The 22,023-nt window shown below is 34.5% G+C and overlaps 1 protein-coding gene across 1 annotated transcript in view; it reads left to right on the top strand.

Moving 5' to 3' along the window:
- CCDC73 (coiled-coil domain containing 73) overlaps positions 1-22,023 on the top strand; it is a 145,435-nt gene that overhangs the window by 67,549 nt on the left and 55,863 nt on the right. The window contains exons 7-9 of the mRNA XM_004446870.5: positions 727-765; positions 9,057-9,192; positions 9,437-9,516. Coding sequence (XP_004446927.2) covers positions 727-765; positions 9,057-9,192; positions 9,437-9,516 — 255 coding nt within the window. The remainder of the gene's footprint in view (positions 1-726; positions 766-9,056; positions 9,193-9,436; positions 9,517-22,023) is intronic.

A 22,023-nucleotide genomic window follows, 5' to 3' on the forward strand; every position in this document is an offset into this window, starting at 1 on the left:
GGGCCTATGTTTAAGGAGTATAGTGCTAATTTTGGTTCAAATAAAAGGGGCAGAAGAGTCATGTGCAGGGAAATTGTGAGTCTAACTTTGTTACATTGGGGAGCATATATTTCAAAGTAAGGCCCACTAGAGCCCTCAGGAGCCCTCTGTTTGAGGCACTGTTTATTGTGGCCCACTGGTTCTCTTTTAAAGTGTAAATGTATAGTAAAAGATCTGGAAGTTCCAAAATGTTAATGACTGTCTTCTCTGGATTGTAAGATGCTTTGTTAGTTTTACGTTATTCTTTATACTTACCTGTTTTTTCAAATCTTCTTCACTGAAGAGCAAATGTGAAGTAGAAAACCCTCCTATACTGTTTGCCTTATCCATCTTGCTTATTTTTTTCCTTCAGAATTTATCACCCTCTTACATGTTATACTTTTTGTCTATGTTTATTGTCTCTATTCCCAACCCACGAGAAAGAAAACTTCTTAAGGGCAGGGACTTTGTATATTTTGTTCAAGGAAAATGTATCATAGAATAGTGGAATCTCCACAAATATGTAACTAAAGTAATGCGAGTATCGTGTGGTTATAAGGAAGAAAGTTATTACAAATAAAATTTTGAAAAAATGTCACTAGAAGAAATAAATGGTGCATAGAAGATAAATGCCACATTTTATAGCATTATAATTTTAAATCATAGGTAATTTAAAATTTTTAATGAGATTTCCCCCTTGTTTTTCAGGTTTCTAAATATTCTTTACAGAGGAAAGTGAGTGAAATGGTAAGGAAATTATAAAATTATACATATTTTTCCTGGGCGAATTCATAAGGTACATAGTATGTCTGTAACTATAAATGTGCTTTTTCTGGTACACAAAGGAATCACTGAAACTGGTTATTACTATCCCTCTTAAAAGCACGACTTACAATTTAAACTCTAACTTATGGGAAGTGGATTTGGCCCAACAGATAGGGCGTCCACCTACCACATGGGAGGTCCAGGGTTCAAACCCAGGGCCTCCTGACCTGTGTGATGAGCTGGCCTACGCGTAGTGCTGATGCATGCAAGGAGTGCTGTGCCATTCAGGGGTGTCCCCATGCGCAAGGAGTGCACCCCATAAGGAGAGCCGCCCAGTGCAAAAAAGTGCAATCTGCCCAGGAATGGCATCGCACACACAGAGAGCTGACGCAGCAAGATGACGCAACAAAACAAGACAGATTTCAGGCACTGCTGATGCAAGCGGACACAGAAGAACACACAGTAAATGGACACAAAGAGCAGACAACTGGGGGGGGAGGATAGGGAAGGGGACAGAAATAAATTTTAAAAATTTAAAAAATAATAAAAATAAACTATAGCTTAAATTAATTATTTTACAAATTTATTTCCAGGTTGCATAGTAACTTTTACATAGTTCCCAAATTATTGATGGATATTAAAGACAAATGAAAATCAAAAAGCAAAACTCTAAAAACTGTTTTAATATATTTTCCAGGTCTTTATGCAAACGTACTTATTTATTATAGGCTGAAAAGTGAAATAATATAAATATGGAGTAGTGTTCATATACTACTCTTGAGATATGGTACTCATCCTTTATCATTCAACAAGTATTTATTTGTTGTACTTTCTTATTCTACAATATATTAAAAATTGATGTTTGCATTTTAAGACTATTATGGAATATTTTATGGAATATTTACTTCTATAATTTGATATTTTCTCCCTTTCCAGTCCTTTTTGACTTAGATGAGTATTTTCTTTCTCTGTCTTTTTATTAAGCAAAACTATCCTTTCTCTGTCTTTTTATTAAGCAAAAAGTGATATAAAGATTTATATCACTTAAATCTTTGGAGGGCTTCTTAGGTGGGTTTATGCTATTTCAATCTTCATTCTTTGGAGCAGAATATTAAGCAAGTAAAATCTGATTAAGGTTAAGTTATTATACATGAGAAATAAGAATTGAAAAATTACTCCTTATGACATTAAATACAAAAACATGAAATATTTTGCTTCTTGAAATTATTTTGATGTGTTAGAAAATAAAAGAGCAGTAGAAAGATTGCTAAGGTTGATTAAATAAAAGATGTGAAAGTTATGCTGCTGTTCAACTGGAAAGAATAAAGATAATATTGTCAGACTATTTTAAACTGTGATTTTAATTAAGAAGCTGAAAAACTAGATTCCAGTTTAGCTTTAAGTACCATGACATTTGTACTGAAAGTCATCTTCAACGCTACAGTGGTTTTACACAAAATATAGTGAAATTGAATAATGTGCCCTTTGACCTGGGAGATAAGGCTACAAGTTAAAGATCAAAGGCAGCATGAAATGTGTTTTATTTTATTTCACTTTAAAATTTCATCAGATACTTATAATCTAAAAAAAACATTGCAATGTGCAATATACTTATGCTAGTTTTTATTCACTTCTGAGCTTTTTGTTACTGTGAATTACAGCTTCTAAGAACCTACTAAAATGCTATCTGAGTTATAGTCATAATATTTTTTCCTAACAGCTCGAAGTATTAAATCACATGCATTAAGATAATTTTATTGGTATGTACATTTAATATTTTATGCCCTTTCTGACATAATATTTGTATTTTTAAATAATTGAAAAGTTAAAAGTAATCTTTTTCTAAACATTCTTTCTTTATATATTTCAGATGACCTCTTTGTTCAAAGTGCTGTACAGTGTTCAGTAATTCAGTTCATTTTATTTTACTCAAAGCTATGCATTTAAAAAAAATATATTTTTATTTATTTTTAAAAGATACACAGATGCATTATTCCTTTATATTATTTGGTTCTTGATTCTATGGGCAAGGCAGGAAACAAAATGGCCACTAATATCAAGGCAAGACTTTGGGGAAAACAGATAAAGTTATGTCCTAAAAGAAATAATTTTTAAAATAGTTAAAAATACTTTGAAAAACAGTTTGTGATCTCCTATAGTTGCGCTTTTAACTACTATTAAATTTCTGACTTTTGGGGATTAAAAAATCTAGTAGTCTTATAGAGGTGGTAGTATGTCCCCAAATAAATAGACACCATCATGAAACTGAAAATTCATCTATCCCTAAAAGTACTCAGACCTCCCCTTAGAAAAAAATCACTGTCATTATTAATATAAAGAATGCAATAAAACATAAATTAAAAATAAACTTTAGAACATGAAATTAACTCTTATTGTGATTCAGTCATTGAGGAAAATCTTTCCTGTTATATAGGTTGTATATGCTGTGTAACTGAGCGCTAACAGAATTTAATGAAGGAAGTAAAAACTTACCATATCGTCTTGAAGATAATCCTAAGAATGATCAATATTTTATTTTTAGTTTTGTATAGCACTTTCCTCTAAAGAAAAGGCTTATAAGAAACTTTCAATATTAAAGATTTTTATATGATTGAGAACCACCACATATTTCCTTTCAGAGTAGAATATTTTTAGACTGAAGACTTGTCTAGAAATAATCTTTATGATCATAAATATTATGTTATCAATACACAAATACATATTAGCAGTGTAACTTTAGATTTTTTATTTAGTATATGCCTTATATTAGTGACTCACAAGGTAAAGCTATCTTAAGAAAGATGTCAAAGGTTTAAAAAATTTGTAATTATCTTAGAGTTCATATTGAAGAAATTGAAAGATTGTGATAATAGAAACAAAGAATATAAAGTTTATTTTTGGATTTGTGTTTTTTCCTCTAAAATTTACTCATGACAAGCTATTTTAAGGGAAATTAATTTTATCTATAAAAGTTTCAATTGGTCTCCTTAAGTAAATAGGAAAGGGAAAAATGTAAAGCCATGCCTTTTGTTAGTAAATATATTTCTAAAAAGTTATGTGTAAATATTATTACATTATTATTTTAAATGCCTCAAGAGGCTTGAAAGTAAACTTTTACTACTGTATATTTATGCATGTGCTATCTTTTTTCTCACTAATCTTGATTTTCATAGATTAGTTTTTTTTAAATGAGGTATACATGGTTTTACAAAGTGACGAATCCTGATATTTACTTGTGGATGAATTCTTTGCATTTAGTAGTACAACTTATGTAAAAGAAAATATAACGAGTCAATTCACAGAAGTAAAAACAACAAAAACAATGTGTACTTAACTATTTCTTAGTCATGTCAATATAATGATCGTTATTTAATATTATGGTAAAGCATGCAATATTAACATTTTAATAACAGCACCATCAATTTATTTGTATTATTCTTTTTTTCTTCTTAGAGACTCACTTTATTTATATTTATTTGTTTTTATCCCCATCCCCACCCCCATTGTCTGCTCTCTCTGTCCATTCCCTGTGTGTTCTGTTTCTGTTGTATTCTCATTAGGTGGCTATGGGAACCCATCCTTCCAGAGTGGGAGAGAGGTGATCATTCTCTTGCATCACCTCAGCTCCCTAGTTTGTTGCATCTCACAGTGTCTCTTCTCTGTGTCTCTTTTTTGTTGCATCATCTTGCTGTGTCATCTCTCCATGTGGACAGCACCACTCCTGAGCGGGCTGCACTCCTGTGCAGGGAGGCTCTCCCTGCATGGGAGGCACTCCCTGCATGAGGGCACTCCTGCGTGGGGTGCACTCCTACAGGGGGGGCACTCCTAAGCTGGGCGGCACTCCATGTGCCCGGAAGTACTCCACATGGGCCAACTCGCCACATGGGCCAGGAGACCCTGAGTTTCAAACCCTGGCCCTCCTATATGGTAGGCAGAAGTTATGTCTGTTGAGCCATGTCCTCTTCTTCTGTATTATTCTTTAAGATGCTCTTAGATCTCTCAAATAGGTATAATCAATCTTGTTGTTTACTGTTGCTTCCCCCCAAATTTAAACTATTTGCTGATAGTCAAACAATTAGTGGCAAACTTGACCAAAGACTTCTTCATCTTATAATCAAAATTAAATCAGGGAAGCAGACTTGGCTCAATGGATAGGGCGTCTGCCTACCACATGGGAGGTCTGCAGTTCAGACCCTGGACCTCTTTGACCCGTGTGGAGCTGGCCCATGTGCAGTGCTGATGTGCGCAAGGAGTACCCTGCCATGCAGGGGTGACACCCGTGTAGGGGAGCCTCACGCACAAGGAGTGCGCCCTGTAAGGAGAGCCACCCAGCGCAAAAAGAAAGTGCAGCCTGACCAAGAATGACACCGCACACATGGAGAGCTGACACAACAAGATGATGCAACAGAAAGAAACAGATTCCTGGTGCTGCTGGTAAGGATAGAAGTGGTCACAGAAGAACACACAGCAAATGGACCCAGAGAGCAGACAACTGGGGGAGGGGGGAAGGGGAGAGAAATAAATAAAAAAATAAAAAGCTAAAAAAAATTAAATTAAATTAAATTAAATCAGGGCAGCCAACAAGGTACTTATGGGCTTATATAGGCTAATGAGCTATAGGGGCCATGTTTCTATGAAAGTACTTATGATGACCATTGAATAGTCCAATTTATTTGAAATTATGTCATGCAAACAAATGAAACTACATTTTAATTGAGTTGAACTTTGACCTCATTCTTAGAATTTTGGAATAGAGTATATCACAAATTAATGTGTATTGAGCCTTCTGTATGTAGAGAATACCTAAGAAATCTCTTTGATCTTTGTTGCATTTTTAGTTAACAGAATTGTTAACTTTTGTAGGCATTGACTGACTATTTTATTCAATACTTTTTAACTGAAAAGTTAAGGAGCTCTTTGTGGGATCATGTATTACTATGTAGTGAACAATATTGTCATAAAGGATATATAAAAATTGATTTGAATTGAAAGTTTGAAAAATTCCTTGAAGTGAAAAAAATGTCTTCAGGCCAATTTTCAGTGAAATTATGTTAGATTTCTATACATCTACTGAGAGTTTAAGCTGCATTTTAGAGAGAGGGAATATGGGTCATTATTGTTCAGTGCTTATTATAGGTTATAGTAACTACTCAGGTAGGCATAAGATCTCAGGGATTAAGTACACTTGTCAACTTGTTTGCATTTATTACTACTTTATAATTAATTCAAATAACTAAAAAGTTCATTTGGAAAGCCCACAAAAGAGCCTTTTAAATGATCTATTGTGTGAAGCGAATGTGGCTCAAGTGATAGGGCTTCTGCCTATCATATGGGAGGACCCAGTTTCAATCCCTGGGACCTCCTGGTGAAAAAAAAATAAGAGAAAGCGCTCTTGCATGGTGAGCCAGTGCCCATGCGGTGAGCCGCATGAGTGCCTGTGTGGTAAGCCAGGCGCCCACATGAGTGCCTGCATGGTGAGCAGTGCCCACATGGTGAGCCAGTGCCTGCTTGAGTCATGTAGCAAAATGATGATGCAACAAAAGAGAGACAAAGGGGAGAATCAAAGTGAAGCACAGCAGAGACCAGGAACTGAGGTGGTACAATTGACAGGGAACCTCTCTCCACATCAGAGGTCCCCAGGATCAATTCCGTCTGAATCCTAGAGGAGAAAGACAGAAGAGAAGACAAAAATGAGAAATAGATACAGAAGATCACATAGCAAAGGGACACAGACAGCAAAAACAGCAGGGTGGGGGCACAGGAGGGGAGTCTATTTTTAAAATGATCTCTCATAATTACCAATTATCACTTGGCTTGAAATCATTAGAAAGTAACTTAGAAAAAGTTAGGATTTTCATAAGATTTATCAAGATAATTATTAAGTATGCCTTAATTTTTAATGTGTGTGCTTTATTAATTTTAGAGAAGACTTATTATTCCAAGTTAAAATTAATTAACATTATTGAAGAAACATCATTTAGGTAATAATTATAACAAATCATTATATTGTGCTTATTATGTGATAGGCTGTGTTCTTAATGCTTTATACATATTAATTCATTTTTTCCTCACAACAGCCCTATGAGGAGGAAACTATTCTCTATTCTAAAGAAACGGTAGATAACTTGCCAAAGGTCACACAACTACTAAGTCACAGAGGCAGGATTTACACATAGGCAGACTAGATTTAAACCATTGTGCCTGTACTTCAGTTCTGAGCAGTATGAACTGACTCTGGTTAACCTGTGCAAAGGAAATTTAGTGTAGGTACGCACATTCAACCAGAGAGTGTAGGATGGGTTTGGGAACAAACAGGGACCAGGATAATTCCAGAGGTTGTGAAGCAGAATGTGGGAACCGGTGAAGAGGTTTCATATCAGTCTGAATAGGATCATCCCTGAACTTCTTTAGTTTTATAGTGTTATTGCTCAGAGTTCATATTCCAAGAAGGAAGAAATGAATTTGTGTGGGTAACATGCCCACCCCTTGACTACAGAAGAGTAGGATTCCTGAATTTAGTCCTACTAAATTGTAATGAGGAAGAAGTATTTCAATAAAATAAATTTTAATACAGTTAGGTAAAGCAAAATCTAACAAATGTCTATTGTTGAAACACCTAGTAGACAGCAGTTCATTAAAAAAAAAATTATCAAGTGTCAATTGATGGGCCTATGCTACTCTTGATATTGGCACTACTCATCACAGAAAATGAAGCAGCTGAAGAAAATGAAAGTTGTGAAACTAATCAATGATTCTGCAAATGCCAAGACAGGATAAAGATCATTAAAAATGTTATTGATCCAGGTGACAGACTTGGCCCAGTGGTTAGGGCATCCGTCTACCACATGGGAGGTCCGCGGTTCAAACCCACGGGCCTCCTTGACCCGCGTGGAGCTGGCCCATGCGCAGTGCTGATGCGCGCAAGGAGTGCCATGCCACGTAGGGGTGTCCCTCGCATAGGGGAGCCCCACACTCAGGGGGTGCGCCCCATGGGGAGAGCCCCCAGCACAAAAGAAAGTGCAGCCTGCCCAGGAATGGTGCCGCACACACAGAGAGCTGACACGGCAAGATGACGCAACAAAATTGAAATGCAGATTCCCATGCAGCTGACAACAACAGAAGCGGACAAAGAAGACCCAGCGGTGGACACAGAGAACAGACAACTGGGGTAGGGGGGGAAGGGGAGAGAAATAAATCTTAAAAAAAAATGTTATTGATCCAATTAACCTAACATTTCTCTTTAAAATTCATTTTATATTTTGCTTTAGATTTAGGTTTCATTGTTTAGTTACTGAAGTTTTTGCTTTATCAAAAAGAATTGTTTTGGTTATTAATAAAGTCATATTCCTAAACTGACAGCTTAGGAATTAAAATTAATTTCAGAAGAGTTACCTGAGTTTTGATAATGCACATAAAAATTATGTCAGCAAAATGAAAGGACAAAGAATCCAAACAATTATCTAGATAGGTCCTGATTATTCACATGGTTTAAAGAGAGAAAAAAAATTTCTTTTCTAAAGTACCAGGAGTATTGCTTTAGCTTTCCCTTACTTAGCTTACTGCTGAACTGATCAACTCTTCTATAAATGAAACAGCCACCTGAGTTTGACAAACAAATTAGAAAACAAGGGAAACATAACCTGAAGTGAATATCTTATTATAGGAAAAATTTGCTGTAATTTTTTTAAAGATTTCTTTATTTTTATTTTATTTCTCTCCCCTATCCCCCCCCCCGCCCCCCCGCCCAGTTGTCTGCTTTCTGTGTCCATTTGCTGTGTGTTCTTCTGTGTCCACTTACATTCTTGTCAGCGGCACCAGGAATCTGTATCTCTTTTTGTTGTGTCATCTTGTGCATTAGTTCTCCGTGTGTGTGGTGCCACTTCTGGGCAGGCTGCACTTTTTTATGCTGGGCGTCTCTCCTTATGGGGCACACTCCTTGCATGTGGGGCTTCCCTATGCAGGGGACACCCCTGTGTGGCATGGCACTCCTTGTATACATCTGCATTGCGTGTGGGCCAGCTCATCACATGGTTCAGGAGGCCTTGGGTTTGAACCCTGGACCTCCCAAGTGGTAGGCAGATACTCTATCCGTTGAGCCAAATCCACTTCCCTATTTGCTGTAATTTTACATAGATTTAGAAATATCTTCTAATGTATCCTCCTTATGGTCTACTCAGAGAATACATTTTCATGATCTCTATTTATGGTATATTAATAACCACAGTTTAACCATAATATATTCATATAACATTTATAATTACTCTTCAAAATAGGAACAAAAGGTACAGTTACATCTTCTGGCTAAAGAAGATCATCATAAGAAACTGAATGAAATTGAGAAATGCTATGCCACAATAACAAGTCAATTTGGACTTGTAAAAGAGAATCATGAAAAGTTGGAACAAAATGGTAGGCAGTATTTTATTTAAACGTATATGTTAGATAAGGAATTTTTAAATGAACTTATTTATAATGAATAAATTGAACTTATATGATTCTGGCAGTGGTAAATGGTACCTTAATAAATATTACTTAAATTCTCAATAAAATTATATATACTATATTGGTACTGTTTTGTACATCTGTGTTAGTAATACTTTGTTTAAAATGTACATTGAATATAATGTTTTCCTAAATGTCTTTCATTTTGCAGTACAGGAAGCATTACAATTAAACAAAAGACTATCAACTTTAAATAAAAAACAAGAATCTGAAATATGCAGTTTAAAGAAGGTATGATTGTTTCACAGCATTATGTAAAAATTATATTCTAAAATAATTAGTCATGTGGAATATTACTAAAAAATAACTGGGTAGATTTTTTTGGTAGGAGGATAAATAAAGTATTTTTAATGTTGCTCCATAAACTTTCAGTTATGATCCCAATAAATGTAATGAATGAATTTGTTCTAATCTATTGAAAATAACTGTTTCTTTGACATGTGACCAGTGCCATGCATTTTTATGGTCACATTCCCTGTATGTCTCATTTAGCATCATTCATTCATTCAGTTTTTTATTGGGTGACTTCTATATGCCAAATACTATGTGGCATTAAGGATACAACTATGCAGAAAATAAAACTTGTTTCTGCTTTTATGAAATTTACAGTCCAGTGGGTGAGTTTGACATAAAACAACTGATCACACAGGTCAAAAAATTTTAAACTATTATAAATGATTTGAAGACAGCACAATGAATATGATATTGTAACATTGTAAGGCAACCTGAGGATACAGAGGTAAGGAAGGAAAGGGAATGTTACACGCAAGGGGAGCAACATGTGCTTGAGGCAGCACCCTAAGGCAGGAAAGAGTTTAGTATATTTGAGGAACTAGAAGTCTGATATGGATGGAGCATCATTAGGGAAGAAATACATTGAACATTTTATTGGCTGCTTACTGAGCATCAGTATCCTCTTTTCCTTTCCTAACCTCATCCATAGTTTTGTTTTCATGCCTCCAGCTTTAGAACTGAGATTTAAATTGGTAGAAGGCCATACATATATATTCCATTCCTCTGGCCAGTCATTGGTTCATGAGTGGAAAAATGACCTTAGCTAGTGATATAAACCAGAAAGTAAGTAATCCCACTTCTTGTCCTAGATATTTCAGTTATGTGAGCCAATAAATTTCCATTATTATTTTAAGCCAGTTTGGTTAGTGCCAATTCCGTTTTCCATTATTTGCAACAAAAGTATCCCAACTTATAGAATGGTAATGTGTGAGGAATGAGAAGTAGGCAAAGTCTACTTTGAGAATGACCTCTCATTTCCTTTCCCCACACCCTGAAAAGCCCCATCTCAGAACCATTTTGATTCTTTTTAGGACCACCTTTCTACCCCTGAGAGTATTAATACCTATTCTTACTGACACTCAACAAAGGTTTTGAAACATTTACTGAGGGTTATTTAAATATTTATTAATAATATGCATTTACTTTGTAGTTATCTCTGAGTGTGCAAATTATCTTCCACTTGTCCTTCCTGATCCATACTTCCTCATGTTCCCCTCCCCCTCCCCTTCTCCCCTCCCCCTCTCCCTCTCTCTTTCCCTTGCTGACCTGTATGGATTGCATCAGTGGGCTCCCATATCTTCTGTCTTCCTGTTGGGTTGGGCAGGTGGGAAGCCTGGGCAAGACGTAGGGAGAAGGAAAGAGAGTGTATTTATTCCGCTGCTTCCCTCTCTATGAGGTCACTTTGAGCTGGCCATGTCCCTCAACAGATCATTGCTTCTTTCAAGGTGGTCTAGTTTACATGACCCTCTCTCTTTCTACATTCTAATAACTACCCTTCCTGTTCTTTTGGACATAGGCATAGTGACAGCTCCATTTCTGTTAGTCCCGGGGACTTGTACCATCCCTTGTGGTTCCTTTATATTCTGTCCACACCTTTGCAAATTAAAAAAAAAAATTATTTCCCATTGAAATTCTGATTGATACTCTTGGTTACAGTATGTTAGACCAAGGTTGTGAATTCTTTTTCTATATAACTTAGTTGATTCAGTGAAGTGAAAATTCTTTTTCACAATAAAAAAAAAAATGACACCCAATGCCTCACTTAGCCATTTCTCAAACATGTATTTTGATATCAAAGGATCAAAAAGAATATGATTGATAATGTTCAGATACATTGTTAATTTTGAGTAAAAAATCATTTCCACTGATTTGGCTCAATGTTGTCATCTTGAATATGAAAGTTTCTGCTTTTAAAAGGAAATAAATGTGTACATTTGCCTACTACAATAAAACCAGGACCTCAGCCCATAGATTACTCAATGTTTTGGGGTAGGTTGTCTAAAATAGCTCTTTACCTCTGTATGCAGTAAGGCTGGTTAAAAAAAAGTGAACATCTTCCTCCACCTGTAAAGGATTAAGTAATACCAGGAAGCATTTTTCTGGCAGTAAGAAGCTAAATAGCTTTACAGCAGCTCTGTTTGACAGTGTTGTGCTGGAAATGGCAGTTTACTTTAGAAATCAAGGTACAGATTTAAAGATTTCAGAAAACAAAAATTTGACATCACATAAGTGTGAAGAGCATCCTTTGGCCTACTAAAAAGAGTCAGGATTTGAAGGGGTTTGAGTTTTAGAAATGAACGAGGGAAGCACTGTGTTTCCTGATTTTCTCATTCATGCATGTGTGTCTCTGAGCACTTGTGGGCATGTCTGGGTAGCCCAGTGTGTGACATGGAGTTAGCCAGGGGTTATGCCCTGACTCTGGGAATGGACTCCATTAATCCTTGAATCTACAGTGGTTCCTTTTTTTAAAAAAAATTTCAATTGTTGTCCAATACTTTTTAAAAAAATATTATTATGTGGTAACAAATATAAAACAAATTTTCCCTGTGTAACCATTTTAAAAATAATTTTTATTGCAGAAATTATAGGTTTATAGAAAAACCTGCATTAATAAAGAATTCCCAAATACCTCCAATTATGAACAGTTTGCATTAGTATGGTACCTTTGCTATAATTGTTGAAAGAATATTATTATAGTTGTACTATTACCTTCAGGCCATGGTTTACATTAGGGTTATTGTTTGTGTTGTACAGTCCTATGGACTTTAAAAAAAATTATTCTAGTAACATCTATGAAACCTAAAATTTCCCCTTTTAACCATATTCATATATATATATAAAAATTCAGTTGTGTTTATTATACTATTAATTATATATATGTTAAATATTGTGCTACCATTACCACCATTAATTGCTAAAACTTTTTCACCACTCCACAGGGCGTTTTGTCTTTGCACTCCATGCAGGTGATAGAAATCTAAGTTCTAAAGCACTTTTTTGAAACATAAGTAAAGTGAGATTTCTAAGGAGAAATGCTTTGCTTTTTGCTGTCTGAAATATATGGCATTTAAAAACAATTATTAACAAATATTCTTAATGGTTTTAACTCCTATGTTTTTTTATTTTCTTGTCACTTTTTATAGCTTTTGAACACCAAACTGCAAATACATTACCATGGATGGTTTTGTGTTTTCCTATAGACTCCTTAAATTTTATGAAAGATTCAACAGAACTTGTGGTAGCCAACTGCTTTGTTTGAACTTTAAGTCATAATGTATTATTAATAAGAGATTCTAACCAATATTTTACCTTCCCTGTAATCTAGTGTGATGATAATTTTGGAAGGGCAAGCATGATTGAATAATGTCATGTGAAGAAGCTTTAAAAGTGGTCTTTCTGTTACATTTGTGTCATAGACAGCTAATGAGTACAAGACACTTTGTGTTTTGCTTCCTAAATTTCATGTCTGATACTGCTAGAATGTTATGGATTCTGTCTTTAACACATTTAGAGGTGGTATGAACTTTCAGGGATGCACCACAGAGTAAACACAACCTTTATATGGTGAAAAAACCCCAAGCATTTAAAGCTTTATGCATATATACAATTTCACTATTTTTATATTTAACTGTAATTTTACTGTGATTAAGATTTAATAAGGATCTAGAAACTTAGGCAAAAGTTTTGAAAAGGAGTTTCTTATATTACCAGATGGATGGTACATACTTTAATGCATAATTCCAGCAATTAGGAAATTTTACTGCTTTTTAAAACACTCTTTCAAGGGAAGCATTGCCACTCAGGATTAAGAATGAGGTGACTTCTAAATGTTAAGCTGGAGTTCAAAGACCATTAATATCTGTAATACATTGACAGTTATATGTAGGTTTTTTATCTTCCAACTACCAATAAATTGATTGTATCTTCCTGAGTTTCTATTCTTAGAGCAGAAATATTGAGAAAGTAAGAGTGTATGTGTAGCTGACTACAGAACACTCTAGTAATAATCTTATGTTTCTAGCCCTTAAAAACCTTATGTCTATCCGTCTGACTACCTAAGAGGATAATTTTTATGTGGAAACATTTCTTTTCAGTCACATTCTGGAATATGAAAGATGGCCTTTTTTTAATATAAGGAGAAAAAGCTATAACTTAAAAAATTTGTCTGGAATTCCATATCAGGGTATTGTTAACAGGGCCATTCATTTTTATCAATATAAACTTCAGTGCAAGTATAAATAACTAATTATTGACTCTAGTTGTAAATAAGCACATTTTAAGTGATGTCTCTTTGGTTTCAGTCCTTTCAATTGTTTTTATTTAATATTTTTATCATTGACAAGTGATTAATATCCATTTTGGGATGATTATATTAAAATATTTATGCCTTTATTTCCTTCAAGTTCGATGAGATCACTTGGTCCTTGCATTATTGTGAAAAGGTTATAGCTCCTAAATTTCTTTACTAAATTATATTTTTCATATTTAATATAAACAAGTATTTCATTTTAGCATAATAAACTATTTCTAACCTATAGTTTAAGACTCTGACCTGTAGATAGAAATGAGACTCATGTAAATACAGAGAAAGATACTCATGGCAAATTTATGGAAGAGGTTGAAAAATGTCTCTTTCCATTTATGAGTAAAATGGTGTTGCTCATGATCACACTAGCCCCTTTTACCCAGGCCTTGGGGCCTAGGCCAGAGTTATTTAAATGTACTGATCTGTCATGCAGTGGTGTCTTCTGTCACCCCAGAAAGCTTTATAGCCAGCGATTATGCTGCCAAATAGTTTTTGAAGAGAGATTACATGAAATGGTAAAGTAAGAATGTTTTATTACCTTTGAGAACTCAAAATCTGAGTCACTGAAAGGGTGAGAATTTAAAAACATGTTTTAAGAGCCAAAATTCAATACTCAGACATTATATGTACAATAATTGTGTATTTTGTGTTATTAATATATCTTTTTAAAATTTAACTAAAATTGTGATTTTTTTATAAAAGGAAAAGCACTTTCATATACACATCAATGTAAATTCTTATATGTCACAATGCTTTTCTCATTAATTTATCTTTGATTTTTCACTTTAGGAAAAGTTTTTTTCTTTTTTTCAGAAGCTAATCAAGTCTAGTAATGTTGATTATATCACTTACTTAAAACATCTGAACATTAATTTTCCCAAAGAATTTTCATTTTTCTTTTATGCTGTTGTATGATTTTGTCCAGAACAGTAAAGTTATTGGTTTGTGATAAGACGGAATTCCTTTTTTTTTTTTTTTTTGTGGCACAAAGTTAAACAGACCAAACAGAATTACAGAGGTGCTAGATAAAACTAGGTATTACAGTTCTGAATGGTGGATTCTCCATTATGGCAATCATGAAGAATTCCCGATACTATCTGTGAGCAGCATTCATAACCTCTGCTGTTTGTCTGAGTAAACGTCAGAGTGCTTAAGGAGAGAGTGATATTAAACAGACTACCACACACCAGAAAAGGAGGGGTAAAGGAGAAAAGGGCACAATATTTACGATCTCGGAACTATAAGTTGTAATTTAATGAGATCAAAGCATATGCTGTTTATTTGCTGCATTAACAGCTTTGAATAAAATGGTTAGAAAACAGACAATGTACTAAAAGTACAGGATCTTTAAAAGACTATAAAAGCTATAAAATCAAAGGCATATTTTAAATGGAAAATAATCTCGTGGAGGTCTCTGATATTAATTTATTATGCTCTTGGGATTAAGTAATTAAATATATAAGAGAAAAAGAAAGACTTAAGAGGTTATTCATTTTTACTTATAACTTTTACTTATGAAAACCAGTCATATACTGGTTTTCTGTTTCTCCTGCCCATTCCCTGTTATTTCATAACAACTACTATAATAAGAATCAGTGCATTTTAGGGGGGTATCTCCCAGAAGACTTAGCTGATTACAACAGCTTCATGTTTTCAGTTGTTGAAAAGTTTGTTGCATTTGGGAACCTTGAGAGAAGAAAAACTTTCACAAAGCCAATCCTTTATTTTTTCAGAGAATGGTAAGCCATTTTATGTCAATATAAGGTTTAGCCATATACCTCAGTTTAATTGTACTTTTATCATTGTGTCTTAGGAGTAAACCTAGAACAAATCAGCTAATAATTTACTTTCTACTTTGCTCGAATGTTCATTTAATTCATATAGATGTATCTTGCTATAGGAAAACTCAATATAAAAAGTAAACATTTCAAAAAACTGTTGCATGTGTTCCTTTAAATATCATCTCAGTGCATAAAAATACAGCGAGAGAGCAATTTTTTATAAACACTTGTGTAAAAAAAGGTACATAATTTTAAAGCCAATATTATTGGTGTTTTTTAAACACTGTAGATGAATCATGAATCAATTGAGTATAAAAGATTTGTTTTTATTACTTAGATGATGTTTGACTCAATACTGTATAATGATATAAATATTAGTCAAATATAAATCTGAGTTGAGATTAAAAACTTTAAAGTTCTCTAACATATTTTGCCTTTGAATCTTATAAATCTTTAAGAAGTTAATTGTTGAAATAACAAGAGTTGTTTTTATATCCTTTAGTATCCATAGTTCTTTTAACTGTTATCCTATGATTTTGAATATTTATCCATGGTGGAAATAATAAAATCAATAAACTCTTTTGTTCAGCTAAGTTTAAGTCCAAGACAATCTGGTCTATTGAATAGCATAATGATTTATAAAGCTATCTTGTTTTTGCCATTGTATTATTTTCTAGCGTATTCTTGGAGCCAAACTTAAAACGCAGAATTAACCTATCTTAAATTCACAATTTAGGACCATTAATAATAACAGTGTTATTTTTTCAGCCATAAAATATGCTTTTCTTTTTATGTTAACATAATTCTAATGATTCACCATCTACTAATTTATTTTTACAGCAGTGGCAATGAAACTGCACTGGTGTACTCACACTTAAACCAGGAGCATCTGTCTGTAACATGGTTATCACAGAGCTGTGATTGTTACCCTGAATGGAGCAAAAGTAGCTGATTCAACCAGTGTTTAAACCCTCAGTATTATACTTACAACCACCACTTTCTAAGCAACCTTGCAAATTGGCTATGGACTATTTTGTCATTAACTATAACTGTTTGGTTGACATTGACTGTACTCATCAAATTTTTTTTTATTATCATTTACCTTATCCTGAATAAATTAAAACTTTGATTTCATCAAGTCTTACTTTAGGCAAATGTAAATAACTTTTTTCTTTATATAATGTTCATTATTCTTTTTACTTACATGTTTTCTCCATTTTATTCATTATAAAGTTCTTAAATCCTAAAATCTATTAAAGTGCTATGAATTATGAAAATAAATATGAAATGTAATACCTTTCTTTAAGGAACGTATGTAGACTACAGGAAAACTCTTATTGTTATCAGCTATGAGAGATGAGAGGATGAATTTTAATTCTTTAAATAAATAAAGGAATACTTATTTATTCATACTCATAATAATACTTCAGAGAACTTGATTTTGGAAGCAGGGGAAATAATTACAAATCATACTGTAATGGAAACAATCATAGAATCCCTTGGGTTCACATTTGGGTTCACTTTAGTAATAATAATAGCTAACAGTTCCTGGCACCTACTAGATGTTCAATCAATACTTGTTGCCTGGATTATTACATGCCAAGAATTTTGTTATCTTTTAAAAATTATCACATGCATTGTAAGATGAGGAACATAAGTCAAAAGGAAGTTAAGTAAGTTGCCTAAAATCACACAACAAGAAAAATATCACCAGACTTTGAATCTAGACAAAGGTGGCTCCAGAACCTGTGATCTCAATCATTCAATTGATAATTGTAGCAACATAAGCAATTTATCCACACAAGTTTCTTCTTCCCTGCATTCTTTATTAAAATGGAATGTTGTTGACTATTCAGACTGCTGAACTACAGCTCCTTATATGCATTGACTCTTTTTGTTCAGCCTTTCTTTTCTTTAACCAGAACATCCTTTTTTATCCTCTCTGTCATTACACTCCCAAATATGTCCCTCTTCCTCAAATCCTTCAATCTCAACTATTCATTAAGTTCATTAGCCTATTCCTTCCTGCCTACACAGAATTCTCTGCATATTTTTCATTCTGTTTATCTTATCACTTTGCCTTTTCTTTAAAACTAAACAGTAGTTAAAATGCTTGTGTTGTTTTTTCTCTTTCCCCCTTTGTATTCTCATTTGTAATATGAGTATAATAGCATCTGCCCTTTTGTATATGTTAGAAATGTAAAAATAATAACATGCATGAAAAAGCCTTTTAGAAAGTTTAACATGCTTTATTAATTTCCTGGATTATTATTGTTACTTGCAAATGAAATTAGGTTAAATTAAAGATTTAGGCAGTTTTGAGAAGTACAGCTTTTCTGCACAATAACTATAGGTGGATTGTTTATTTGTACAGACTTTCTAGATGACTGAAACAGAGGCTCAGTTTGCCCTCTGAATGCCTTATCAAATAGGAAAGTCTGAAATTCCTTCTAATTCCTCAATTGCTTTCTCCCTACATGCTTGAAGTATTTCTACAATGACTAGCTCTCTCCAAACTATTTATCTTAGGCAGATCATCTATAAACTTCACAGAATCATAGGAATCATCTAATCTACTGGTTTTCATCTTTTTTTGAGCTGCAGAACTATTTGTCCAAGATGTGGAGGCTCAATATTAAAACAAATATAGAACTGTTGTGCTTGAAGGGAAGGTCAAAGGGAATCCTTACTTGTCAATCCTCTTCTCTATTAACAACCCTTAAATGGCTCTGTAGAACCTTTAAGATTTCTCAGATCACAACTTGAAAACCACTAACTGGATCTAATGTCTTTTTTTTTTTTTGAGATCCAAAAAGATCAAGTGAATTGCTCAATGTCAACCAGCTTGTATAAAAGATTCTTCATTTCTCCTTACTTTGTTTTGTAAAATGTTTTATTTTGTAGTCATTAATATTCTGAACAACCTGTGACTTTTCCAGTGTTTGCTGAAGTTCTTGAGGTGGACCTTGTGATAATTTCCAAGCATCCATTTGACCCCAGAAATCCAGTCTATCTCTCTAAGCCAATTAATTCATTTCATTCCTCACACCATTCTTTGGTTCAGGAATGAGCATGTGACTCAATTCTGGCCAGTAAGAAGTATTTCAAGGAAAGTTTTTTATTGCTCTTTAGAAAGAGCTCTAGGAAGACACAGAGTGTGATACTTGATTTGGCCTCTTGCTACTAGTCCTAAGAAGAAGCTAGACCCAAGAATGGAAAGTGGAGATGTGAAAATAACTTGGATGTTTGATGACATCATTGAGCAAGCAAGTCAGCCAACCTTGGAACCCGGGCTCTCTCCTTTGTGAGAGAAGAAACTTTCTTATTATTTGGTGGTTTAAGTCTGGTTTCTGATACTTGTAACTAGAGTATCATAACTGATGTACTTTGTATTTTCATCACATTCTGTTTTATACAAAATGATGTTTAAAACAGAAAATGAAATAGTTTTATAACATCTATGTGCTATTTCTCTTTTTTCGGGGTCTTCTGGTACACAATGTACACTTTCCTTTGGCTCCTTCATTATCTTCTTTTTTTCCTCCCATTTCTCCAAAGCTCTAATGTAAGGTCTATGTTTTCTTTTTTTATGTTCTTTCTTTCAATAAGCTCATACTTCTGGATTCAACTCTTCACTTCGTGCAGATGATTTCAAATCTTTATTTCCAGTGTCATATTTCCCTTAGTCTCTAGTTCTATAATTCCAACTACCTGTAGGTTATCTCCTCTTTTGACTCATTGTAACTTAAAGGTCAACAGGCCCCACAGTAGACTCTTCAATCTCTCCATCCCCTCCCAGATGAAATTCATATAACTCTCCTTTCAAAGAAAGCCATCTTGTTGCCTGTGAAGGTGAATCATCACTGGTACATTGAAATTTATTTCATTTGGAGGAATCCATGTGAATTTTTTTATAATTTGAAGAAATATGGGTGAAGAATTAAAAAAAAAAATAGGTAAAGCCTGTGGCCCATGCTTAATGATTAATGCTTTTGGGTTTTCTTAAGAGTCTGTCTCAGAATATTTTCCATCTCTTGTTTTATGCAGTCTTAAGTGAATTTTTCATCTACTTCGTAAATGAAGCAGATGTTCCATTTCCTTTCAACTTTCATGCTCTTTCACATTTCTTAGTCTCCCTTTTAATTTCCTTTAGGCTCAGCTAGATACCCTTGAGCCATCTCTTTCCTTCCTTCCTTTTCTAGTCTGTAATATCTTCTTTTAGAAAGTCTCATTTTCAGTTCTCTATTTTCAGCAGTGTTTTTGTTTCCTAGGCTGCGGAAAGCAGATACCATGAAATGATTGGCTTAGCCATGGGAATTTCTTAGCTCACAGTTTTGTTTTGTTTTTTAATTTATTGAAGTATATCACTCATACATAAACATACATGAACAACAAGTGTACAGTAATAGTTGTGAATTTATAAAACAAACATGTAACCTCATACAGGACTGTTGCATCTCACCCTACCACTAATACTTCACATTGTTGTTAAACCTTTTTAACTAATGATTAAAGAGTATTGTCAAAATATTACTACAAACCAAAAATTTTCCCCCAACTCCCCTCTTATTATTATCTTTATATCATTTATATATGAACATACATAGTAAGTGTATAGTAAAAGTTGTGAATTTATAAAGCAAACATGCATAACATCATATAGGAGTCCCATACATCAACTCTCCACCAACACCTTGCATTGTCTTGAGATGTTTGTTACAAATTATGAAAGAATATTGTCAAAATCTTACTACTAATTATAGTCCTTATCTTATATTTTGTGTATTTTCCCCCACCCACCCTATTATTATTTTTAAAATATATTTTTATGACAGAAGTTATAAAATTACAGAACAGTCATGCACATGTGCAGAATTCCCAAACAACACCCCTCTATCAACACACCACACTGTGGTAGGACATTTGTTACAAATAATATAGTATGATCTGATTGTTACTATGTCCATAGTGTACATTTGGCACACATTTTCTATACTGCACCATTGTCAGCACAGCTTATAGTTTTGAGGCTGAGAAAAATGTCCAAATCAAGGCATCATCTAGATGATGCTTTCTTACTGAAGACTGGCTGCTGGTGATCCTTGACTCCTCTGCTATGCAGCATCTGCTGGTCTCTCCCTTCTCTTCTGGGTTTCATTGATTTCAGCATCTTGCTTCTGTGTCTTTCTCTTGCTCTCTCTTCTGTTTTCATCCTGTTTGTAAAGGACTCCAGTAAGAGTATTAAGACCCATCCTGAATGAGGCAGGTCATACCTTTGCCTCATCAAAAGTTCTACTTATAATGGGTTTACACCACAAGAATGGATTTGCTTTGAGAACATGATTTTCTGGGGTCCATACAGTTCCAAACCAGCACAAGTGGTATAGACACTCATCATCTCATGCCTGCATTAATAAATAGTTTCTTAGCTAGTGTGATGGTTAGGCTAATGTGTTAACCCAGCCAGGTAATTGTGCCCAATTGTTAGGTCAAGCAAGCACCGGGCTAATTGTAAATCAAGGGCATTTGTGGACTTTAGTCACCAGTGAGTTTACTGCATAGATAGCTGATTCCATCTACATCAGCCATGGAGATTGCCATTAGCAGTGAGTGATGCTTTATCCAGTCAGTTGAATGCCTTAAAAGGGGAAGTGATTTCAGCATTCAGAGAAATTTCCCAGCTGGTCTTTGGACAGCCAACCTCTTCCAGAAACTCATCAAGGACCTTCATTGGGCTTTCATTGGAATCCCTGGTTTGCAGTCTGCCTGTGGAACCCAGACTTGTGCATCCCCATGGTCATGTGAGAGACTCTTCTAAAATCTCATACTATTGGCAGATATCTCCTGTTGATTCTGTTTCCCTAGAGAATCCTACTAATACAGCTAGTATGCTTTTTTCCATTTTTTATTCACTGTTTTTGACAGACTAAGCTTACTAAGATACTACTTTAATGTAACACTTCTATGTGCCTGACACATAATAGGTACTTGGTGTTTGTAGTTGGAATGATGGATTGGTTCTTTTTTTTTTTTTAAGATTTATTTATTTTCTCTCCCCTTCCCCCCCCTTCCAGTTGTCCATCCTCTGTCCATTCGCTGCATGCTCTTCCGTGACCACCTCCATCCCCACCAGTGGCACCAGGAATCTGTGCCTCTTTCCATGGCATCATCTTGCTGTGTCAGCTCTCCGCATGCACTTGGCGCCATTCCTGGGCAGGCTGCACTTTCTTTCGCGCTGGGCAGCTTTCCCTACGGGGCATACTCCCTGCGCGTGGAGCTCCCCCATGAGAGGGACACCCCTGCATGGAGGGCACTCCGTGTGCGCATCAGCACTGTGCATGGGCCAGCTCCACATGG

Source organism: Dasypus novemcinctus, chromosome 10, assembly GCF_030445035.2.
Source record: "Dasypus novemcinctus isolate mDasNov1 chromosome 10, mDasNov1.1.hap2, whole genome shotgun sequence".
In the NCBI taxonomy this organism is placed as follows: Eukaryota; Metazoa; Chordata; class Mammalia; order Cingulata; family Dasypodidae; genus Dasypus; species Dasypus novemcinctus.